We start from the raw sequence: 18,709 nt of genomic DNA on the forward strand, positions 1-18,709 counted from the left end.
CGTTTTCTGCTGGTTATCTTGATTAATTAAAGCCTGAGTTTAAGCTTCTTGGATAACTTCTCGGGTTTTCCCTATATTATTAATTCGTTGGCTGAGGGTCTTTATTTTGCGTATATTCTGTTATAATACAAACTCATTCTGTATACTTATTTTAGCCTTTAATATATCATACTCTGTGGGTTTGTGATTGACATTTTACATTTGGCACTGGCGTTTGGCACTAGCTAGCTCTTTTATTTCTAATTTTTGTGGATTGGTTAAAATTTTATTGAGTTTGATTGTGTACTTGAGTGTGACTGTTTTTTGTCTTTATAAAGTTTATAGATAGTGCGTATGTTAAACAGAATTACAATACAAAAACAGTCCCATAGAGATGCTCGGTTTGCTAAACGGTCCTGTACTGAGGTAAGTAAATATCAGATGCCTTGTATGGGTCGAAAAGCTCCAAGGTCCAGGCTTGGACCCACTCTTAACGATGTATGAATCATTTCCATATAACATACAAACGTATAACATTTGCTCGCATATAGCAAGAAGTATCAATTGTTTGTTCATTGCTATAGAGATATATTTATTTATTCACCACGCCCGTGTGTTCTCAGAATGTTTTACTATAAAATAAATATAAGCTTTAAGTTTCACAACCAACAAACGCATTCTCTTAACCTTATATATTTATTGATGCAGTTCTTGTTAATGGAAAAAGTGGGGTATCAAAATATATGCAATACAGTTCTGGTCGTATAATTAAGAACTGTTATTTAAAGGGAAGACTTTTCAAATTAACAAATATAACTAACACCATGTATTCTCTTTGTATTTCTTTCGGTATTGCAAAACTGTTCCATACTAGCGGTATATAAATAGTTGATACAGATGATTAATGAAATATGGATCAATCAAAAATATACTACAAGAAGCAATGTTAACTTTTGCTGACTATGTGCTTCCGTTTAATTGGACATTCCAGCATGACATTACAAAGCATACTGCACAAACCATTAAGGAATTTCTCATGTCAAAATCAGTTTCTTTGACCAGCTAACAGCCCAGATCCAAACCCAATCAAGCATCTATGGCGAGAAATCAAGAAAAAAGTTTCAAATAAACAGTATGGCAATTAAAGAGAGTATGCCGTTCTTCGAAGAATGAAACTCTATTTTTGTTGTGAAACGTCAATGCCTCGCTGGTGTAAAGCTTTAATTAAAAATTGAGTACCAATTAATTTTAGTTTAAAATGTATTAAATTGCTTTTTTCTTCACACTCTTAGCATTAAAGTATTACTGTCAATAAATTATTTTTGAATGCTAAAAAAACTAAGTGTGAGGAATTCATTTTACCAAATGTGAGAAAGATTGATTGAAATGTGAAAAATGTAATGATTAATGGAGAATTCCACAGTTCTCTAGGAGTGAACTTGGATTGGGGTGTTCCCATATGGAGACATTAGTGGGTAAATTTAGGTCTGCTGCCTATTCAGTTAGAAAAATTAATCCTGCCCGATCAATATACAAACTTAGATCACGCCAAACTCACCATGAAATTTTCTAAAGAAATAGTTGTAGTTTTCTATAGAAATACAGTAGCTTTGGAATATATTTATAGCAATTTAATCTTTGTGAAACAAAACATTGATCTTTATAAAACGTTGATATAAATAATTGACTTACTAGAAATGGACATAAATTAGAAACAAGAGATAATGTCTTAGGAAAGTGCAAAAAGGGCCTTGTTTTGTTTTAATTTTGTGATTCATTTATTCTAAGTTTCATATAAAAAACTGTCAGCAGCTTATTAAATTATTCTGAATTATTGGTCCAGTTTCATTACTATTTGAATTTGGTATGATAGCAATGAAATAAAATTTGTAAAAAAATACTTAATGCAGTTATCCTATCCCATTTGCTCTATTTATGTGGCTATTTCATTACATAGCTAGTTACTTCTAAGAAAGAACACATAACATGATTTATGTAAAAAAAATCTGGAACTTCAAATAGGTAAATCTTATTTATATGGCCACAACTGTACTATGGTCGGAAAAATGTAATAGGCCCGTTTTGACATTTGTGCAAGACCATAGAATGTAACTTGGAACAAAAATGAAAGAAACAAAAAAATTAAAATCAATTACATACAGTGTTTTAAAAAATACGTAAATTTTTTTGGGACTTTAAATAATATGAAAGAATATATCGCGAGTATTCTTTTTGCGCTTACTTCATAGTATCATGCAATTTATAATTGTTGCGAAACGTTACAAAAACAGTTACGTTCTCAGTCTTTTTTTTTTTTTTTATAATAGAGCTGTAACCATTTTTTTACTGAATATCGAAATTATATATTGTGTAGTTATCTTTACTGCAAAGAATGAGCTTGGTTCTCAAAATGGGTGCTAAATAATGAGTCTGAGATGATGTATCTGACCAAGCGGCACATGACTGAAGCGTCCCCGCGCGCACTGCGCAGTTTTTCGTTCCTCATCTTGTAAAGTTGACTGTGCGCTCGTTTAAGTTTGATATATATTGTTTACTATTACGTTAACTATGGGTCTTCTATTTTGGACATTAATTTAAACATAGTGATTTGACTCGATTTTTGTGTTTGTTGTTATATAGTACTAACTCCGTTTCAACATGTTGAAAAGTGGACGTATAATCAACAGCCAGTCACGCGTATTGGTTGTGAAGTTAAAGGAATACTTTGAACGAACGAACACTTTACAATACATAATAATATCAATCAAGTACTGATACAAACTTGAATTGATTTATCGTGAGTATCGAGTACAGAGTCTTATGGTTCCATAACTAGTTACGTCGCGATGACAAGTGTCAAAACGGGCCTATTACATTTTTACGACTATAGGTATGTTTATTTGTATAAACACTAAATGCATCCTTTATGAATACAAAAAATACTTTAATTTGCTGGTTTGTTGTTAGTGAGAACTTAAGACTTTTGTTTAAAATACTGAAAATTGTGGAACCTGTGGAAGTTGGTAGACACTTTTGTCATTTTGGAAATAAACTGATGATATTAAAACGCTTAAATTATAACTAATAACGATATCGATCACGTCAGTTTTCAAATAGAAAGAACTGCATCAAAATAGTAACATTAGTTTGAAAGCTCTATTTAAAGAGCTCATGTTTATAAATATGGAAATATAGTTATATTGCATCTACCTATAAAATTGTAAAATCACCTACGTTATTCTAATTGATTTGCTGTGCAAGGCCCTGAATCTAAATACATGCGCCATTAAATCTGATTATAGTCAAACTATACATTTTTGAAGTATATCATTAGACTATGTAAACATTGAATAAATGCATACAGTTTTATTGTACACCACAAATTAATACAGAAAAATATAAAAAGTTTAAAATTTGGTGGCACAAAGGTACAATATAATTATTTCGCCTAAAACATGTTTAATATGGACTATTTGTTGAATCGCTTTGATTTGAATGGGCACTATGTTTAAGTATAGGGATGTACCTATAATGCGGTGGCGCCGCACCTTTAAAGCAGACGGGAGCGGTCGTCGACCCGATGTGCACCCTCCACCGTTATCGACGGTATATATGGCAACTGGACTCAGGTTGCACGGATAAAGGACAAGGTTCTGTTATAGTTAGACGTGTTTACTTTTTACCTGAGCTTTTTACAATATAACCTTCCGTATTATATTCCGTAATGGCTTTAACCTGAATACTGAAAACTAGCGTTAAGGCAAATATAGGCATAAAGATTATAATATCTTCCGGGGTAATACTATCAAATCATAACAGGTGAATGTTTATTTTATTCCTCCACGCGACATGTGTTTTGTGTAGTATAAGTAACGTAACAGAAGTAACAGTAGGGTATAGCCCTACTTCCTTACTATTGTAATAATTGTTGTAAAAGTTGCTTCGTACAAACCTCAAAACTCACTTTCGCATTTATAAAATTTATTAGTACCTTTCAGGATCCAAATTATCGTCTGGTTTTCTAAGGTCTAAGATAACTACTGAGTGAAATACACATTTTTATCAAAATCTGTTAAGCAATTTAAGATAATAGCGGATTTTCTGTAGATCTATCCCTTATCTAGTAACAGTTTTTTTGGGATGGAGAAATTAGGCTTAGACTCTCTCTATGCTCTGATACTGCGCGAAGAAGTTTAAACCAACAAACAGACTGACATTTATATTGACAACAAATTATCTCTATGCAAAAGGCCTCGTCAATCCATTGCTCTGATTCCGCGCGAAGAAGTTTAAACTAACAAACAGACTGACATTTATATTGACAACCAATTATCTCTATGCAAAAGGCCTCGTCAATCCATTGCTCTGATTCTGCGCGAAGATGTTTAAACCAACAAACACACTGACATTTATATTGACAACAAATTATCTCTATGCAAAAGGCCTCGTCAATCCATTGCTCTGATTCTGCGCGAAGAAGTTTAAACCAACAAACACACTGACATTTATATTGACAACAAATTATCTCTATGCAAAAGGCATCGTCAATCCATTATTCTGATTCTGCGCGAAGAAGGTTTAACTAACAAACAGACTGGCATTTATATTGACAACAAATACATGTTATACTAACTAAACTTGTTAAGATTTTGAATTAACGGAGGACTAGAATCGGCCAGTAAATCAATAACATTATATGCCACTAATTGTGGGTTGAACTGACTGCAGTACAAATCTCAACTAAAAGCTACGGCACAAGGACTGCACGCTTGCAGTCGATATTACCAGGAAAACTGCACACATAAATCTGATTAGCTCAACTTATGGTGGATGTTGGATTTTTATCATAAGCGTGCTGTGGTGGCTACTTTTATAGTTTAGGAGCTCCATGCAAAAGTTTGCACGGTCCAAGGTACTGTAGTCATTTATGCTAAGTCGCGGCGTAACGATTCAGAATATAGCAGCGGCGTTTTCAGCATGACCTTCAAATCTAGGTATTATTTTTTGGCATACAGGAGCCCGCTCTGAAGCAGAAACTTTCTGTAGTTTGTTGTTGTACTTGATAATGTAGTTAAAATTTATTTTCATAAACGCGTCCTGTATTTATGTAACATTTTACCACACTAAATGTCCGTCGATTTCCGATTGGCACCACACAACTGCAGAATGCGTGCAGTTCAAGTCACAATCAGACGGTTTAACATGTCATCTGCACACATGCAGTCCGTGTGATAGAGCCCGAAAGGAGTTATGATGTTAATGCATTCCCTGAGTCATCTCCATAATCCCTAACAGTACTTAAGTCTAATGACAACCGTTCATTTATGACATCGCCATTACTTATAAATGTTTCAGTGGATTAGTTTTACCTCGCTTTAGAATAAAATGTAAGCGAAGTTTTGGTCTTAAAATTTCAAAGTCATACTTAATTGAATGATAAAATGATAACTACAATCATGCAAATATACTCCAGTATTTTTGGAAATTGGTATTTTCATACAATTCTATAAAGTTCACTCTACACTATCTTTGCGTATATTGTATATTGATCATACAAAAAAAATATAATATAAATTACGATAAATTAATCTTATCAAATAACTATTTAGCGATCCGAGATAGAAAATTAAAAATTCATGAAAATAAAGCAGAAAACTTTATTGGTAATCCCATTTGTGAAGACAAATTGACTTTACATCATCTTAATGTTCATATGTGTGGTCTTTATAAACAATGAAATCTTGTAGGAACTATAAATAACGCATAATTTCGTAACATCATGCGCGGTGCAGTCATCTCGGAGTAAACATTAAACTAATGTTCACTCTTAGAACCACATATCTTCTGAACGATATATATATATCAGACTACATCTCAGGCTCTTTGAGGTATACATAATCCATATGACAAAACGTCATTATATGAAAATAAATGAATAACGCTGATTGAGAGTTAAATCATTATGTATATGACGTAATCTCAATGACCTACAATAACACCGGTTTTCGTGCTACGTTCCTGTTATTCTCGATGATATAAGCAACATTTAACATGAAATATCCATACCCTTTGTGTTATTTGAATCATGGCCTTCAAAAATCGTGATCTTTTTAGTTCAAGATTATTTTATTTTATTATTATTCAAATAACACCACCAATATCCACGAACTGAAATGGATTAGGATAAAAAGAAAATAATTATTAAGTTAAAAAATATTCCTGAATAAACCGGATAACTTATAAGTCTATAATCTCTTTATTAAAATTTAAAATTATTTTTCTTTAAAATTATTTTCAAATGGCACTGCTAAATAGCTTCTGAGATCACCGCGTTCAAAGTTCAAACATAGTAAACTCCTATTATTCATCATCATCATAAATGGAACCTTTACGATGTATCTTTGGTAAATAAAAGACTAGTTCATTCATATTTTTATGCTCCACGAAATCGACTCGCAGCTTACATAATTACTATGTTCTAAATTTATACAAGTTATGGCAATGTATAACAGGCTGTAGCACAGCGCCTTCACTTTGGTCTAGTGATTAGAATGTTCGACTACAGATCCTGAGGTTCGATTTTCACAAATTCATAACCCGATTAGGCTTATTGAATTTGTAATGGGTTTTTCTGAAAAAAGTCTTTAAAACTAGCAGAGGCAGGAAACCAAAACTTTATCCACCGATGAATACCCGCTGACAAGGGATACAATTTAATTATCTACGTGCCAAAACACGGTAACGGGGAAAGGTGAAGTAAATCACCTTTTAATAATACTCGTACATTAGTTGGATATTATTTGTGTTAATGCTCGGGGAGTGGATAAGATAAAACTGTGGGAGAAGATAAACATCTCCGTGAAGGAAAATGTGCTAGCATTGGGTCGTTAATATCCTTGTGCTCATGAGGTTATGGTTCCTACATCGTCATTATATCAACCCATTACCGGCCCACTACAGGGCACGAGTCTCCTCCCATAGTGAGAAGGATTTAGTAGGCATTAGCCCACCACGCGGCCCAGTGCGGATTGGTGGAATTGACACGCCTCATCGAAAATTATGGCTAGCTCTCAGGTATTAGGTAGGTTTCCTCACATTGTTTTCCTTCACCGTTTAAGCTAGTAGTGGGTTATTTGCTTAAAAAGAATATAACTTTGAAAAGTTAGAGGTGCGTGCAGAGATTCGATATCAAATATTGGATAGAAGCACGCGTTACTTTGCGGAATTCCATGATATACAATGAACATGGAGCCTTATTTGCTATACTCTGCGGAAAGCAGGAGAATCTGTACGGCGTCATTCATTATTTTTATACTCCACACCAAACAGACTTTATTCTCTACGCACATTTCGCTCTGACACCGGAGCATCCTCAGCCGATGTTGAGGATGTTATAAATTACTACGTACAGATTCTCGAGCTTTTCGCAAAGTATAGCTTAAATTAAGCTTCATGTTCATTGTGGTACTCCACAATGAAAATGAAGCTTAATTACTATATTTAATTAGGCTATCACCAGTTATGGTACATTAGGACTAATTCAACATTGTATTGGCTGTGATTTGGCACGTATTGGTTCCAAGAACAAGCGGTGACGGGCGCCTCTGTATCACCGCGCCGCGCTGGCGAAGTTATTTTCTGTACAATTAGTCACGCGTGTATCCGCTGCCGGCCTGGTCGCGCGGCTCGCAGTGCACTCGACACAAAAAATACGAACGAGAATACGAATCACCTACATCGAGAGGCGTTTAAACGGGGAAAATAACTGTCTTTAATGCAACTCGCTTATCAGTGTGACATTTGTTGTGTTTGCTTATGAGACGTCGCTTCGACGTTTATGACAGCGTTTGTTGCTGTGCCGTTACAGTTAGGTCACGAAAATCGTCTCAAGTTCGGCTATATTGTGTGTTGAAGGAAAACCTTCAGTTTAATGTGACCAGTGCCTTAAGGTGACTAATTTAAAGTGACAGTGACTCGAAAATGATATTGGTTCTGAAAACCACTAATCATTTCACAGTAGGTGCTAGTGTTTTACTGTGCATATAGAACATTTATGTAGTGTACAGAGTTCTTCCTACAAGATACGTGCACAGGTAACACATCTATTTATATATAATATTTGTACATTTGTTAAAATTTTTAGTACCTATTAAATCGTATGTGAACTGTGTACAAATTAAATGAATAAGGTAAGCAAAGCTGGAACAGGGTAAAAGTAACCTATATTGAAATCCAGGACAACCCTTCGGCCAACAATAGTATAGGGCTTACGAGAATGATGTCAAACAGTCTTAGTCAGATGAGATCACTAATAAAACAAGATATGGAAACGAGATGAAGCTTACATTTTGCATTATCTAATATTTACGTTACGTATTAATTTGGGCTTTATGAATTAGATAAACATGGGGATGACTTTATCAGTATACGCAGATCTAGAAGCCACTTGTAATAATCATATTTGTAAAGAATTTAATTCGGACGAGTGCCGATCCTTGTTTCTACGAGCTCTAGAAATTGTATCTTTAAACTTCTATTGTTTTACGAAACTGGTTATGGTTACAAACTCCTGACTTAAGCTGCATTCTATACTATGTAAACCTCGCAGTGAAGTAAGCTTTTTCTTAAACATTAAGCTGGATTCGCAAAATGCAGAAACGAGTTCAATTTGGGAGTCACTTTTGCCTGTATGCTGCGATAATCACTGGCTGCAGGGCCCCAATTTCCTATTACATTCACATTTCCTATTTAATTCGTAATGCATTCATTACCCCTATATGTGACCCAAAAGACTGTCCTTGGTACTAAGGTGTCAAAATTTTATTTAAGAATGGGGGCCTGTTTGTTTTATGTTAATTTATATGAAACTAGTAAGTAATGACTACGTACAGCTTCAGTCCCATACGAATTTTCTGGGACCCACCGCGTTGCATCGAACGCCCGTCGCTCCTATGGTTCGTGCTTTCAATGCCAGTAGATTTCTTTAAAACTAAGATATAAAATGCAAAAAATAAAAAAATTCAATCCGACTGATTATGAATTCTAGAGATTAGCGTATTCTAACAAATCAATTTGAGTCCCGTATTTAAACACCTGGGGTGAGTTTTTTTTGTAAACCATGTCACATGTATTTTACCATTCTATTGTCAACGTCGGAATAGTTATGCAGTGGTCTGTCACGCTTCAACTGACAGCAAAAGTGTGTAAAAACATAGTTTTAATGCACCATCTTCCACTTTTCTGCAGTTGTGTTTTCTACGGAACTGCTTGCCTGGAAAGAATCGCTTCGTAGCGTTAAGGCCGTCAAATTGTATAATTGTTATGTTGTTTTTTTTCATTTTCCTTTATTTTGTTTTGGGTGCAATAAAAGTGCATTCATTCATTCAATCATTCAACACTGCATAACTATTCCGACGCTATGCCACTTTATTAAAAAGGCCGCTGGTGTGTAAAATCCAGTTCGGTTTGACGATAGTAGCGATTGTGCACCGCGCCTTTACACCGACCTCGATAGCCGGGCGTGGGTGCACCCGCCTACAGGTGAGTTCAAAACGCTCGAGTTTTTATTCCCTCACTCTCCAAACACCATATGACTTGATTTTCGTTCATAATATACACCAAAAACATTATATCCATGCAGTATACACGGATACAAAAATAGTGCAAGTTATAATCAGTAAATGGTAGCGAAAATTATTAAAAATGCGGTAAATATAAATACATTGCAACTCCAAGGTAGTTGTAGTAAAAGGCCTACGCTTTGCACAGTATCTTTTTGTAATTGATTGTAGGCGTTAAAAGAATTCGAACATTCAATTATCGTCGGAAGTCAAAACATAATGTCTTTCTAGCTGACATCAAAAAGACCTCTATAAAGTCGTTAGCACGTTTCCGAACATTAGGTTGCCTTCCATTAGAGACCGAGGGCAAAGATCCGTGTGTTATACCCAGAATCGATAATTTTTCTTCAGCGTCTAATCAGCTGAGAGAAGCTAACTGTGGTGACTGGTTACTAGCATTTGAGCAGGTCATAGCCCAGCATCAAACTTCAGTTTTTACAGTGTATAATAGATTACCGCATTATATTAGTTATGATGTAGTTAACCAATAAAGTGTTAGATTGTTGGATTTCATAATATTTATTACTATTAAGTGCTAGATGCTTGAATGTAGAAGACACCCATATTCTCAGTCATAACATAAAACGTCTCTTGGACCTCAACTCGATCTCAATCGAGGGAGCCTCGAGAAATTACTTAAAAGATACTTCCTCAAGGTAGATGCCTGTCAACCTTACTTTTTCTTTACTCAAACTCACGTTGAATGAGGAGAATGAGGAGAATGAGGAGAATGAGGAAGTTGTTTGAGTAATCATTATCATATGCTAGGAGACTCATTGGCAACGACCTTGTAGTCAGCAGACTTCAAAGCCCACCGATCACCGGCGCAAGGTTGCTTGTCTGGCTGTATTCTACAAGATACATTTCGGAGAGTGTGCTCAGGAGCTATTCGATTTGGTCAAGCCATCTCCTTTCTACCATCGAACTGCGAGGTACCGAAAGAATCTCCGTTACGTTGTTGAAATACCATCAACATTGCTTCTTCCTTTCTGATCCGCACCGCAAAGGCCTGGAATGCACTCCCATCTTCCGTCTTCCCCGATACCTATAATCTGGGTACCTTCAAATCAAACAAACCCATTACCGGCCCACTACAGGACACGGGTCCCCTTCCACAAAGAAAAGGGTTAAGGCCGTTGCCCACCACCTGGCCCAGTGCAGGTTGGTGAACTCCACACGCCTTTGAGAACATTATGGAAAACTCCCAGGCATGCAAGTTACCTCGCCATGTTTTCCTTTACCGTTGAAGCAAGTTCTCCTTACTAAATTTTGTTTGCATTGTTACAGATATTGACCTAAAGTCGATAATAAAGGAATAAAAATGATTGGACGAACGAGCTTACTGTTATGCGTGTGGACGAGCGTGCTAGCGGTTTGCATGTGCCAACGCGCCGAGCAGTTGTTAGCCCAGAACCCATGCTCGAGTAAAACAACTTGTAGCGATTGCGCCCGAACGCCGTCCTGTGCGTGGTGCTTCGCCCACGATTTCAACGGACCTCGCTGCTTCAACCCCTCGATGGAAGGCGGCACTGCTGGCTGCGATGAAGCGTATATATTCAACCCAGACAACCAACAGTCCATCGATCCAATGTACAATCGGGAATTAACTAGAGGTAAGTAATCAGAAAATATACAACGTGTAACGGAATTATGAAATACTGTTGAATGGTGCATAAGAATGAAATGAAATGAAATGAAATGAAATGAAATGAAATGAAATGAAATGAAATGAAATGAAATGAAATGAAATGAAATGAAATGAAATGAAATGAAATGAAATGAAAATACACTTTTTACACCTAATAGAAATTAAATTATAAAAGTTTATTTCATAAGGAATCACCCTGTAATAATATTAAATCAGAGAAGCATATTTATTTTTCCATACAAACTAATTCAAATCATTCCAAGTGTTATTAGCCCTTATAAAAGACCGACACGTGTATAGTACCTAGTACCTACGCTACTCGACTCGTACCTTATAAAGTGACAGAAGTCACTTGGTTTTACTTTTGCATGTGATGTTAAGGCCGTATCTTATTTCTTTTAGTATAAACTAGGGAAATAGCTTACTTAAAACTATTATATCTTGAGTAATTTTGAAGTAAGTTGTATAATGAACAAACTACTACAATGGTGCCAATACTTTTGTAAATACAAGTAAAGTACAAGTTTTTTCGAATGGATCTTATTCTTGTTGTATTATTTATTATTATTAAACTCAGATTTGCATACAATTCTCCAGCCATTACTTTTGGCAGCACGTTTGTATGATAAAAATCAGAAGTGCAAGATATGCAACTCTAAAACGAGTGACGTAAGGTCCAATTTACTTAAAGGTATAGAGTTTGATATGCGAAAATAACTCCTCCAGTGCGAACGAGTAAATCTTGTACTGAGGCTACAGGTCTATAAATCATGCTATCATTTCACCTGTAAAACCTCTATAAAGTCCGCAAAGAACACTATGAAATGCACTATACTTTAAGACTCGTCAATTTAGTTAAGTTTAGAAATACAACGGAATGAGCATCATATAAATATATATAGCTCGGCTGTTGAAATAATGTGTTCTGAACAGGTCGAGATTGAATGGACGAAATAATTTTGAAATGGCATGGTGTTGCCTTTAATTATTTTTTTGTGTAAGTGTTAGTGTTTTCTGTTAGTGTTGTTCAGTTAAGTGTTTATTGTAGTTTTATATATATTAAGAATGCAATCTTGGCGTCTAACAATGGCGCCTAACAATGGTGAATACCATTTGTTAGACGCCAAGATTGCATTCTTTCAGCGGCTAGATTTTATCTAGAGGATTAACGTAGATTAACAGCAAAATTCCTCAAAATTAGAAACGGTTATTTTCTGACCCCTAAAAGACCACGATGCAAAATAACATGTCGATCGATCAAATCAATCCCGTACATTTATCCGAGATGAAAAGTAGCCTATGCCCTATTCCAAACTAATCTAAGTCTCTGTGGTGAATATCATTCAAATGCGTTCAACCGCTCTGGCGACGTTGTGTAACAAACATCCATCCATCCAAACTTTTGCTAACAAATATAAAAAATTGTAATCACTGCAAGCTTTTTGCGGAAAATACTTACGGTAACCGAGCCAGGTTATCTCAGAGAGCCGATTGCCGTTGGGGTCCTAAGGTGCTGGAATGGCGACCTCGCACCGTTAAACGCAACGTTGGTAGATCCCCGACAAAGTGGACGGATGGCATCAAACGACTAGCAAAAACGGTTGCACCTTAACGGCCAAAATCGTGATATTAGGAACTTTTCTACAAAAGATCTACGTCCAGCAGTCGACGTGGTTGGCGTGATGATGATGATGAAGCGACAAAATTAAAGACAACTTGAATAGGCATCTACGAAACAAGCGTTCATAGCCACCAGAAGTTTCAAGTAATGGAGATTTTTTTATTCTACTTCAGCAAAGGGTCGTATGGGTATTGGAATGGAGTCTTCCTATTACGAAGAGTCAATGAGCAGTAGCAGTAGCAGTAGCAGTAGCAGCAGCGTGAAAGGTGGAGGTTACGGAGCCACCGGAGGCGATAACCTCGTGCAAATCAAGCCACAGAGAGTGAAGCTACAATTGCGAATGAGTAAGTGTTACTTGTTTAATGATTCACACAAGTATTTTCATGGCATCATCGTGTTTTATGCATTAATGATTGCATCAATATATCATATTTTCAATCAAATACACTTTTTCGATTAATCAGGTTTGTTCTTTTTTTTATTACTTTTGTTCATGGTTTGTGGTGTCATGAGGCGCCATGTTTCGATAGCGCGAATCGCTCGTCAACCGACGTTGGATTTAGTTGGCAACTGGATTGACATTGATTAAGTTTAGCCTTATACTCCTCACTATAGAAGGAGGCCTGACGGTCGATTGGCGCAGAGGGCAGCAACTCTGCTTTATGAATTCAAGGCCGTGGGTTCGACTCCTACAACTGTACAATGTTTGTGTGATAAACATGAATGTTTTTCAGTGTCTGTGTAGTTTTTATGTATATTAATTATAAAAATATTCATTCGTCATCTTAGTACCAGGTAAGCAACTGTACCTTCCCGCTGATTGGCTGATACCGAATATTGAATTCTGCGCATCGAAACGCACGAAGTTCGAGAAGTTATGAACTTTGATTCGAACTGTATCTATTCTATTGTTACTAAGCCGGGATAATAAGTATCCTATGTCCATATCAATGCATAACAGTGCCAAGATGCAGTGTTCATGCGCCTGTAATAACATAAGTAATAATAATGCTTGGCGGCAGAAATAAGCATGGCGGTAGTAGGAACTTTGTCAAAAAAAATCTGTACTACCCACTGCTGAAATGTTATTCACTGTATTAATTTTAAACTGCAGTCAGTGCTAAGTTTCGAATATTTCCTTGTTACAGATCAGATGCAAAAAATGTCTTTCTCATACGCCCAAGCGCAAGACTACCCAGTAGATCTCTACTACCTCATGGACCTTAGTAGATCGATGAAAAATGACAAAGAGAAACTCAGTACGCTCGGCAGTTTGCTCTCAAGTACGATGAGAAATATAACCTCCAATTTTAGAATCGGGTTCGGTTCGTTCGTCGACAAACTCGTAATGCCATATGTTTCTACTGTGCCTAAAAAGTAAGTCAAAATTTATCATATCATAGTGTTACTGAGATAGGGTGAGGGCTGGAATAACGTTGATTCTTACTTATGAAAATTAAGCTTAATTTGCTATACTCCGCGAACAGCAGGAGAATCTGTAATTTATAATTTCTTCAATCTGTATACTCCACAGCAAACAGATCCTCGGCAATATGTACCCTCTACGCACGTTTCGCTCCGAAACCGGAGCATCGTCAGGAGATGTTGACTTTACAATGAATAATTGCTAAGCGAAAAATTAGCCACTAATTTTTTCACTTTTTTTTTTTCTTTTATGCCATACAGATTCTCCTGCTGTTCGCGGAGTCTAGCAAATTAAGCTTAATTTTTATAATATATGATGGATTTCCGCAAAGTAACGCCTGCTTCTGTCCAATATTGATTTAGAGCATGGACCCAGCGATTATTTTCACTATTTTGTGATAGTAACCAGGACTGATGGATTCTCAGGCTGATGGGCCGGTTGATCTAGACCGCTAGATATTATTATCGAGTCATTAAGTGTGATGTAATACCTCTTACAAAATGAACCCTTCAGACTAGCTAATCCCTTCCAATGTCTGATAGCATATTCAACTTCATCTTCCCACTTCGGGCGTTTCCGTAAAATGGTACAGTGCACTTCGTGTCACTCTTTTCTATAAGTAATATTTAGATGGATTTAATAAAACCTTTGTCTCTTACTAAAATAACCCTTTTTAGTTTAGTTGCGAGCTCCAATACACAAAGTGCAACGGAGGACTCCCACCCATACCCGTATAAGCTATTCTTTAAAACCCTCCTGAATAATGGTGATTGAACTTAAACCGTTGTATGCTACAACGGTTTAAGTTCAATCACCATTCCAACTTGCTTTTCAGTTTTTAACAGGAAAATTAGCCTTGTTTGTAATTATTTCTCCGTTTTGATTACATCAATAATTTTATACTATTTTGTTTTAGTTTAATATCACCATGCGACAGCTGTGCAGCACCATACGGCTACAAGAATCAAATGTCTCTTAGCAACGATACTGACTTTTTCGATGTAAGATATATTTAGCTTTCTGATATTTTATAATGCGACAATATCTTAAAAAAAACTTATTGGTATTTTGACATAAACTAGCTTATTATTACTAAACTGTAAGACCACTCGATTCGAATGCACTCGAAAACAATTAAAGTTTAGGACACACATAAAGTTGACTGCATGAATAACCGGAATCCAAAATGTTTAAATTAAAGAGTGATTTTCTTATTATCTTTAATTTATCAAAAGTTTCGCGATTAAACAATAAACTTATCATTGCAAATATTAATAAATTGTAAAAACAATTAATTAATATTCTCTAAAACTAAAGCTTTTTTGAATGGTGTCATAATTTATCGAAAGCAGTGGAGATATTTCGATTGTGATTATTGTCTATTGACTTTTTATTATACAAAATTTTTATATTTTCTCAAGTAACTAGTATAATTTAATACAAACTTTTGATAATGCAAAATCAGTATATCTTCGCTTGAAATATATGTTAAGTCAAGTATTTTAATACATTGTTTGACGAAAATATTTTTTGTATAGAAAGCAGTAGCGCACGCAGAAGTGTCGGGTAACTTGGACGCACCTGAAGGCGGTTTTGACGCAATCATGCAAGCGGTTGTTTGCAAGAACGAGATAGGTTGGCGGGAGCATGCCAGAAAACTTCTTGTATTCTCTACCGATGCGGGATTCCACTACGCTGGTGATGGAAAGGTGAGCTTTTATATGTCTTTAACATCTATCCATACGAATATTGTAAATGTAAGAGTTTTCCTGTTTGATTTTTTTTACACATAACATTGGTAGTTATAGCGAAACGACTTGATAAAATTTCGGCACTGAGATTCTGCTAGACACCAGCCTTGGATATGGAAATAGGATACTTATTATCCCGGTGAAACGACCGGGTGACCGGGTGACCGCAAAGGCCTGGAATGCCCTCCCATCTTCCGTCTTCTCCGATATATATAATCTGGGTACTTTCTAATCCAGAGTGAATATGCATCTTTTAGGAAAGCGCGCTTCATCTTAGGCAGCATCATCACTTATCACCGATGTGATTGCAGTCAAGCACTTGTCTATATATTTAAAAAAAAAATGTTTAAAAATTTGTAAAAAAATATGTAGGCAGTGCTTTTGTGCATGTATGAAGTGTACGCCACTTGCCGTAGTCCACGCTGGCCCAGTGCGGATTGTTGGATTATTTTAATTTACAAAATCGGAATTAAAAATCGTTAAAAAGACTTTCCAACAATCTTGGATTTCGCCAAACAAATTATGTTGGCCTCTACCCATTTTTACTGTACAGTCCGATTCAAACTTTTTGTTGTTTTGCCGTCGCGGCAGTTAGCCGCTAGTGTAGCTTCGCCCAGGTAGTCAACTTAACCGTCGTATTGATAAGCTGATACCGAATACTGAATACGCACGAAGTTCGAGAAGACAGTTTGAATCGGACTACATATAAATCTAGGGTTTGATTGTGTAGATTAAACGACTCAAAAAGTATTTATAAAAAAACATTATTAAGTTAAATATGTTTGTTTGTTTAGTTTTTAGTAATAACGTAGAAAGTAAGTTTTAAAATGAGCCTATAAGAAGCTTGAAATAAAATTATTATTATTTTCTTGTAGCTAGGAGGTATCGTCCAGCCGAATGACGGGGATTGCCATATGGAGGATAACTCATACACTTATTCAACTACCCAGGATTACCCCAGTATTTCTCAGATTAATCTTAAGGTATTTTATATTTCTATTTTATGTTATACTATGGTTGATATGCTTATGTGTTTTTCAATTCGACAAAGAAATTGCTTTCGCCAGGCATGACGTGACCCTCTCATAACGACGACCCCCCCTGCTGAATCAGTGAGTGCTTTGGTTTTGAGTTTGTCCCGGGTTCGATTCCCGGCAGAGGAATTGGAATTTTGTAATTTCTGATTTATATCTGGTCTGGTCAATTAGGAGGCTTCGGTCGTGGCTAGTTACCACGCTACCGACAACGACGTGCAGCTAAGCGAATTACGGGTTAAATATAACAGCCATACTCCCCAACAGGTTAACCCGCTACCATCATAGACTGCATCGTCCATCGTCAATTCAGTTTTTTTTTTTTTTGTTTTAGTTTACGTTTCTATAAAATAAAAAACAAAAATATAATATAAGAGGTATTTTCAGAATCTCACATTAATACAACTGTTCACTTTCACCAACATTTAATCAATAAATTGTTTCTAGGTGAAGGAACACGCCATCAACGTTATATTCGCCGTGACCTCGGAACAGATCAGCGTATACGAGCAGCTTAGCAAACACATTGAGGGCTCCAGCAGCGGGATCCTCAGCGAAGACTCTGACAACGTAGTCGATCTCGTGCGGGAACAGTACAATGTGAGACACTCAAACTTTTCAATCAAACCTCCCTTACTTTGGTTCAATCGACCTGGACATATTATGCAACTTTTCTGACGGCTATTAAATGGTTTTATTTCCCTAAAACCGGTGCTAGTAAATTATGTGATATATAAGAATTTTAACCGGTCGGCAATCTGTTACTAAGTTTACTTTGTAGCTCGGATGTTCTCTCGCTAGGCCTCTGAAGAGAGCTCGCCTATTTGGAGTGAAAAGTCCAAATGGAAGTGGAACGTTTGATTTCCGGTGTATGAGTAAACTATTTCAAAATTGGCTCAGGCACTAAATTAGTATGAAGCTTTAACTGCGGCTAGTTACCACCACTCAAAAAGATTTCAGGTTTTTTGATAGATCGTCGTGTAGAAAACGATTGGGGTAACATATTTTCTTACATGTCTTTTTAGATAAACAATCTTTCAATTACTTTTAGTGATTAATTAAAAATAATAAAGCATACTTGCCATACAAAAAATGAATGAATAAGCAAATACATGTTTATTGTCAACAAGATCATCATATCAACCCATTACCGGCCAACTACAGGGCACGTAGTCCACCACTATGGCCCAGTGCGGGTTGGTGGAATCATGTTTGTTTATTGCACACCGCAAAGAAATACTTATCTTCTTTCATTATAATGTTTAGTTTAGGTACGTCAAGGTATGTAATTTTATAATATTACTGCTTTAAGTGATGATAGTAATCCCCCGGCAGGGGATGCCACTACGGGATAGATTTGAGAGTACGCATTAACTGCCATTTAAAGATGTATTATTATTTATATTTATGTATGGTTTCTCTGCAATTATTAGATAAATATGTTACGTATATTTATAGAAAATCACGTCAACGGTTGAAATGAAAGACACGTCGAGCGACGCGCTGCAAATAGCATATTACTCGTCCTGTCTGGGCAGCAAGGACAACGTTGTGCAAACCAACAAATGTGACGGACTTAAGGTAAGTTACAATTTCCCTTCATCCTGATCACCATCAAACATCTACTTCT

General features: G+C 36.1%; 1 protein-coding gene across 2 annotated transcripts in view; it reads left to right on the forward strand.

Moving 5' to 3' along the window:
* The first annotated feature begins 227 nt into the window (after nt 1-227).
* The window catches only part of LOC120624251 (integrin beta-PS), a 31,768-nt gene continuing 13,286 nt past the window's right edge, over nt 228-18,709 (forward strand). Inside the window, exons 1-9 of one of the 2 annotated variants that reach the window (XM_039890690.1) lie at nt 228-405; nt 10,887-11,212; nt 13,042-13,212; nt 14,017-14,245; nt 15,211-15,295; nt 15,833-16,003; nt 16,921-17,028; nt 17,527-17,679; nt 18,538-18,660. In XM_039890690.1, coding sequence (XP_039746624.1) covers nt 10,921-11,212; nt 13,042-13,212; nt 14,017-14,245; nt 15,211-15,295; nt 15,833-16,003; nt 16,921-17,028; nt 17,527-17,679; nt 18,538-18,660 — 1,332 coding nt within the window. In that variant the 5' untranslated portion in view covers nt 228-405; nt 10,887-10,920. Of the gene's footprint in view, nt 406-7,624; nt 8,073-10,886; nt 11,213-13,041; nt 13,213-14,016; nt 14,246-15,210; nt 15,296-15,832; nt 16,004-16,920; nt 17,029-17,526; nt 17,680-18,537; nt 18,661-18,709 lie in introns of those variants that run through there. The other variant, XM_039890692.1, reaches the window with a different exon arrangement.

The sequence above is a fragment of the Pararge aegeria genome, chromosome 6, assembly GCF_905163445.1.
Source record: "Pararge aegeria chromosome 6, ilParAegt1.1, whole genome shotgun sequence".
Lineage (NCBI taxonomy): Eukaryota > Metazoa > Arthropoda > Insecta > Lepidoptera > Nymphalidae > Pararge > Pararge aegeria.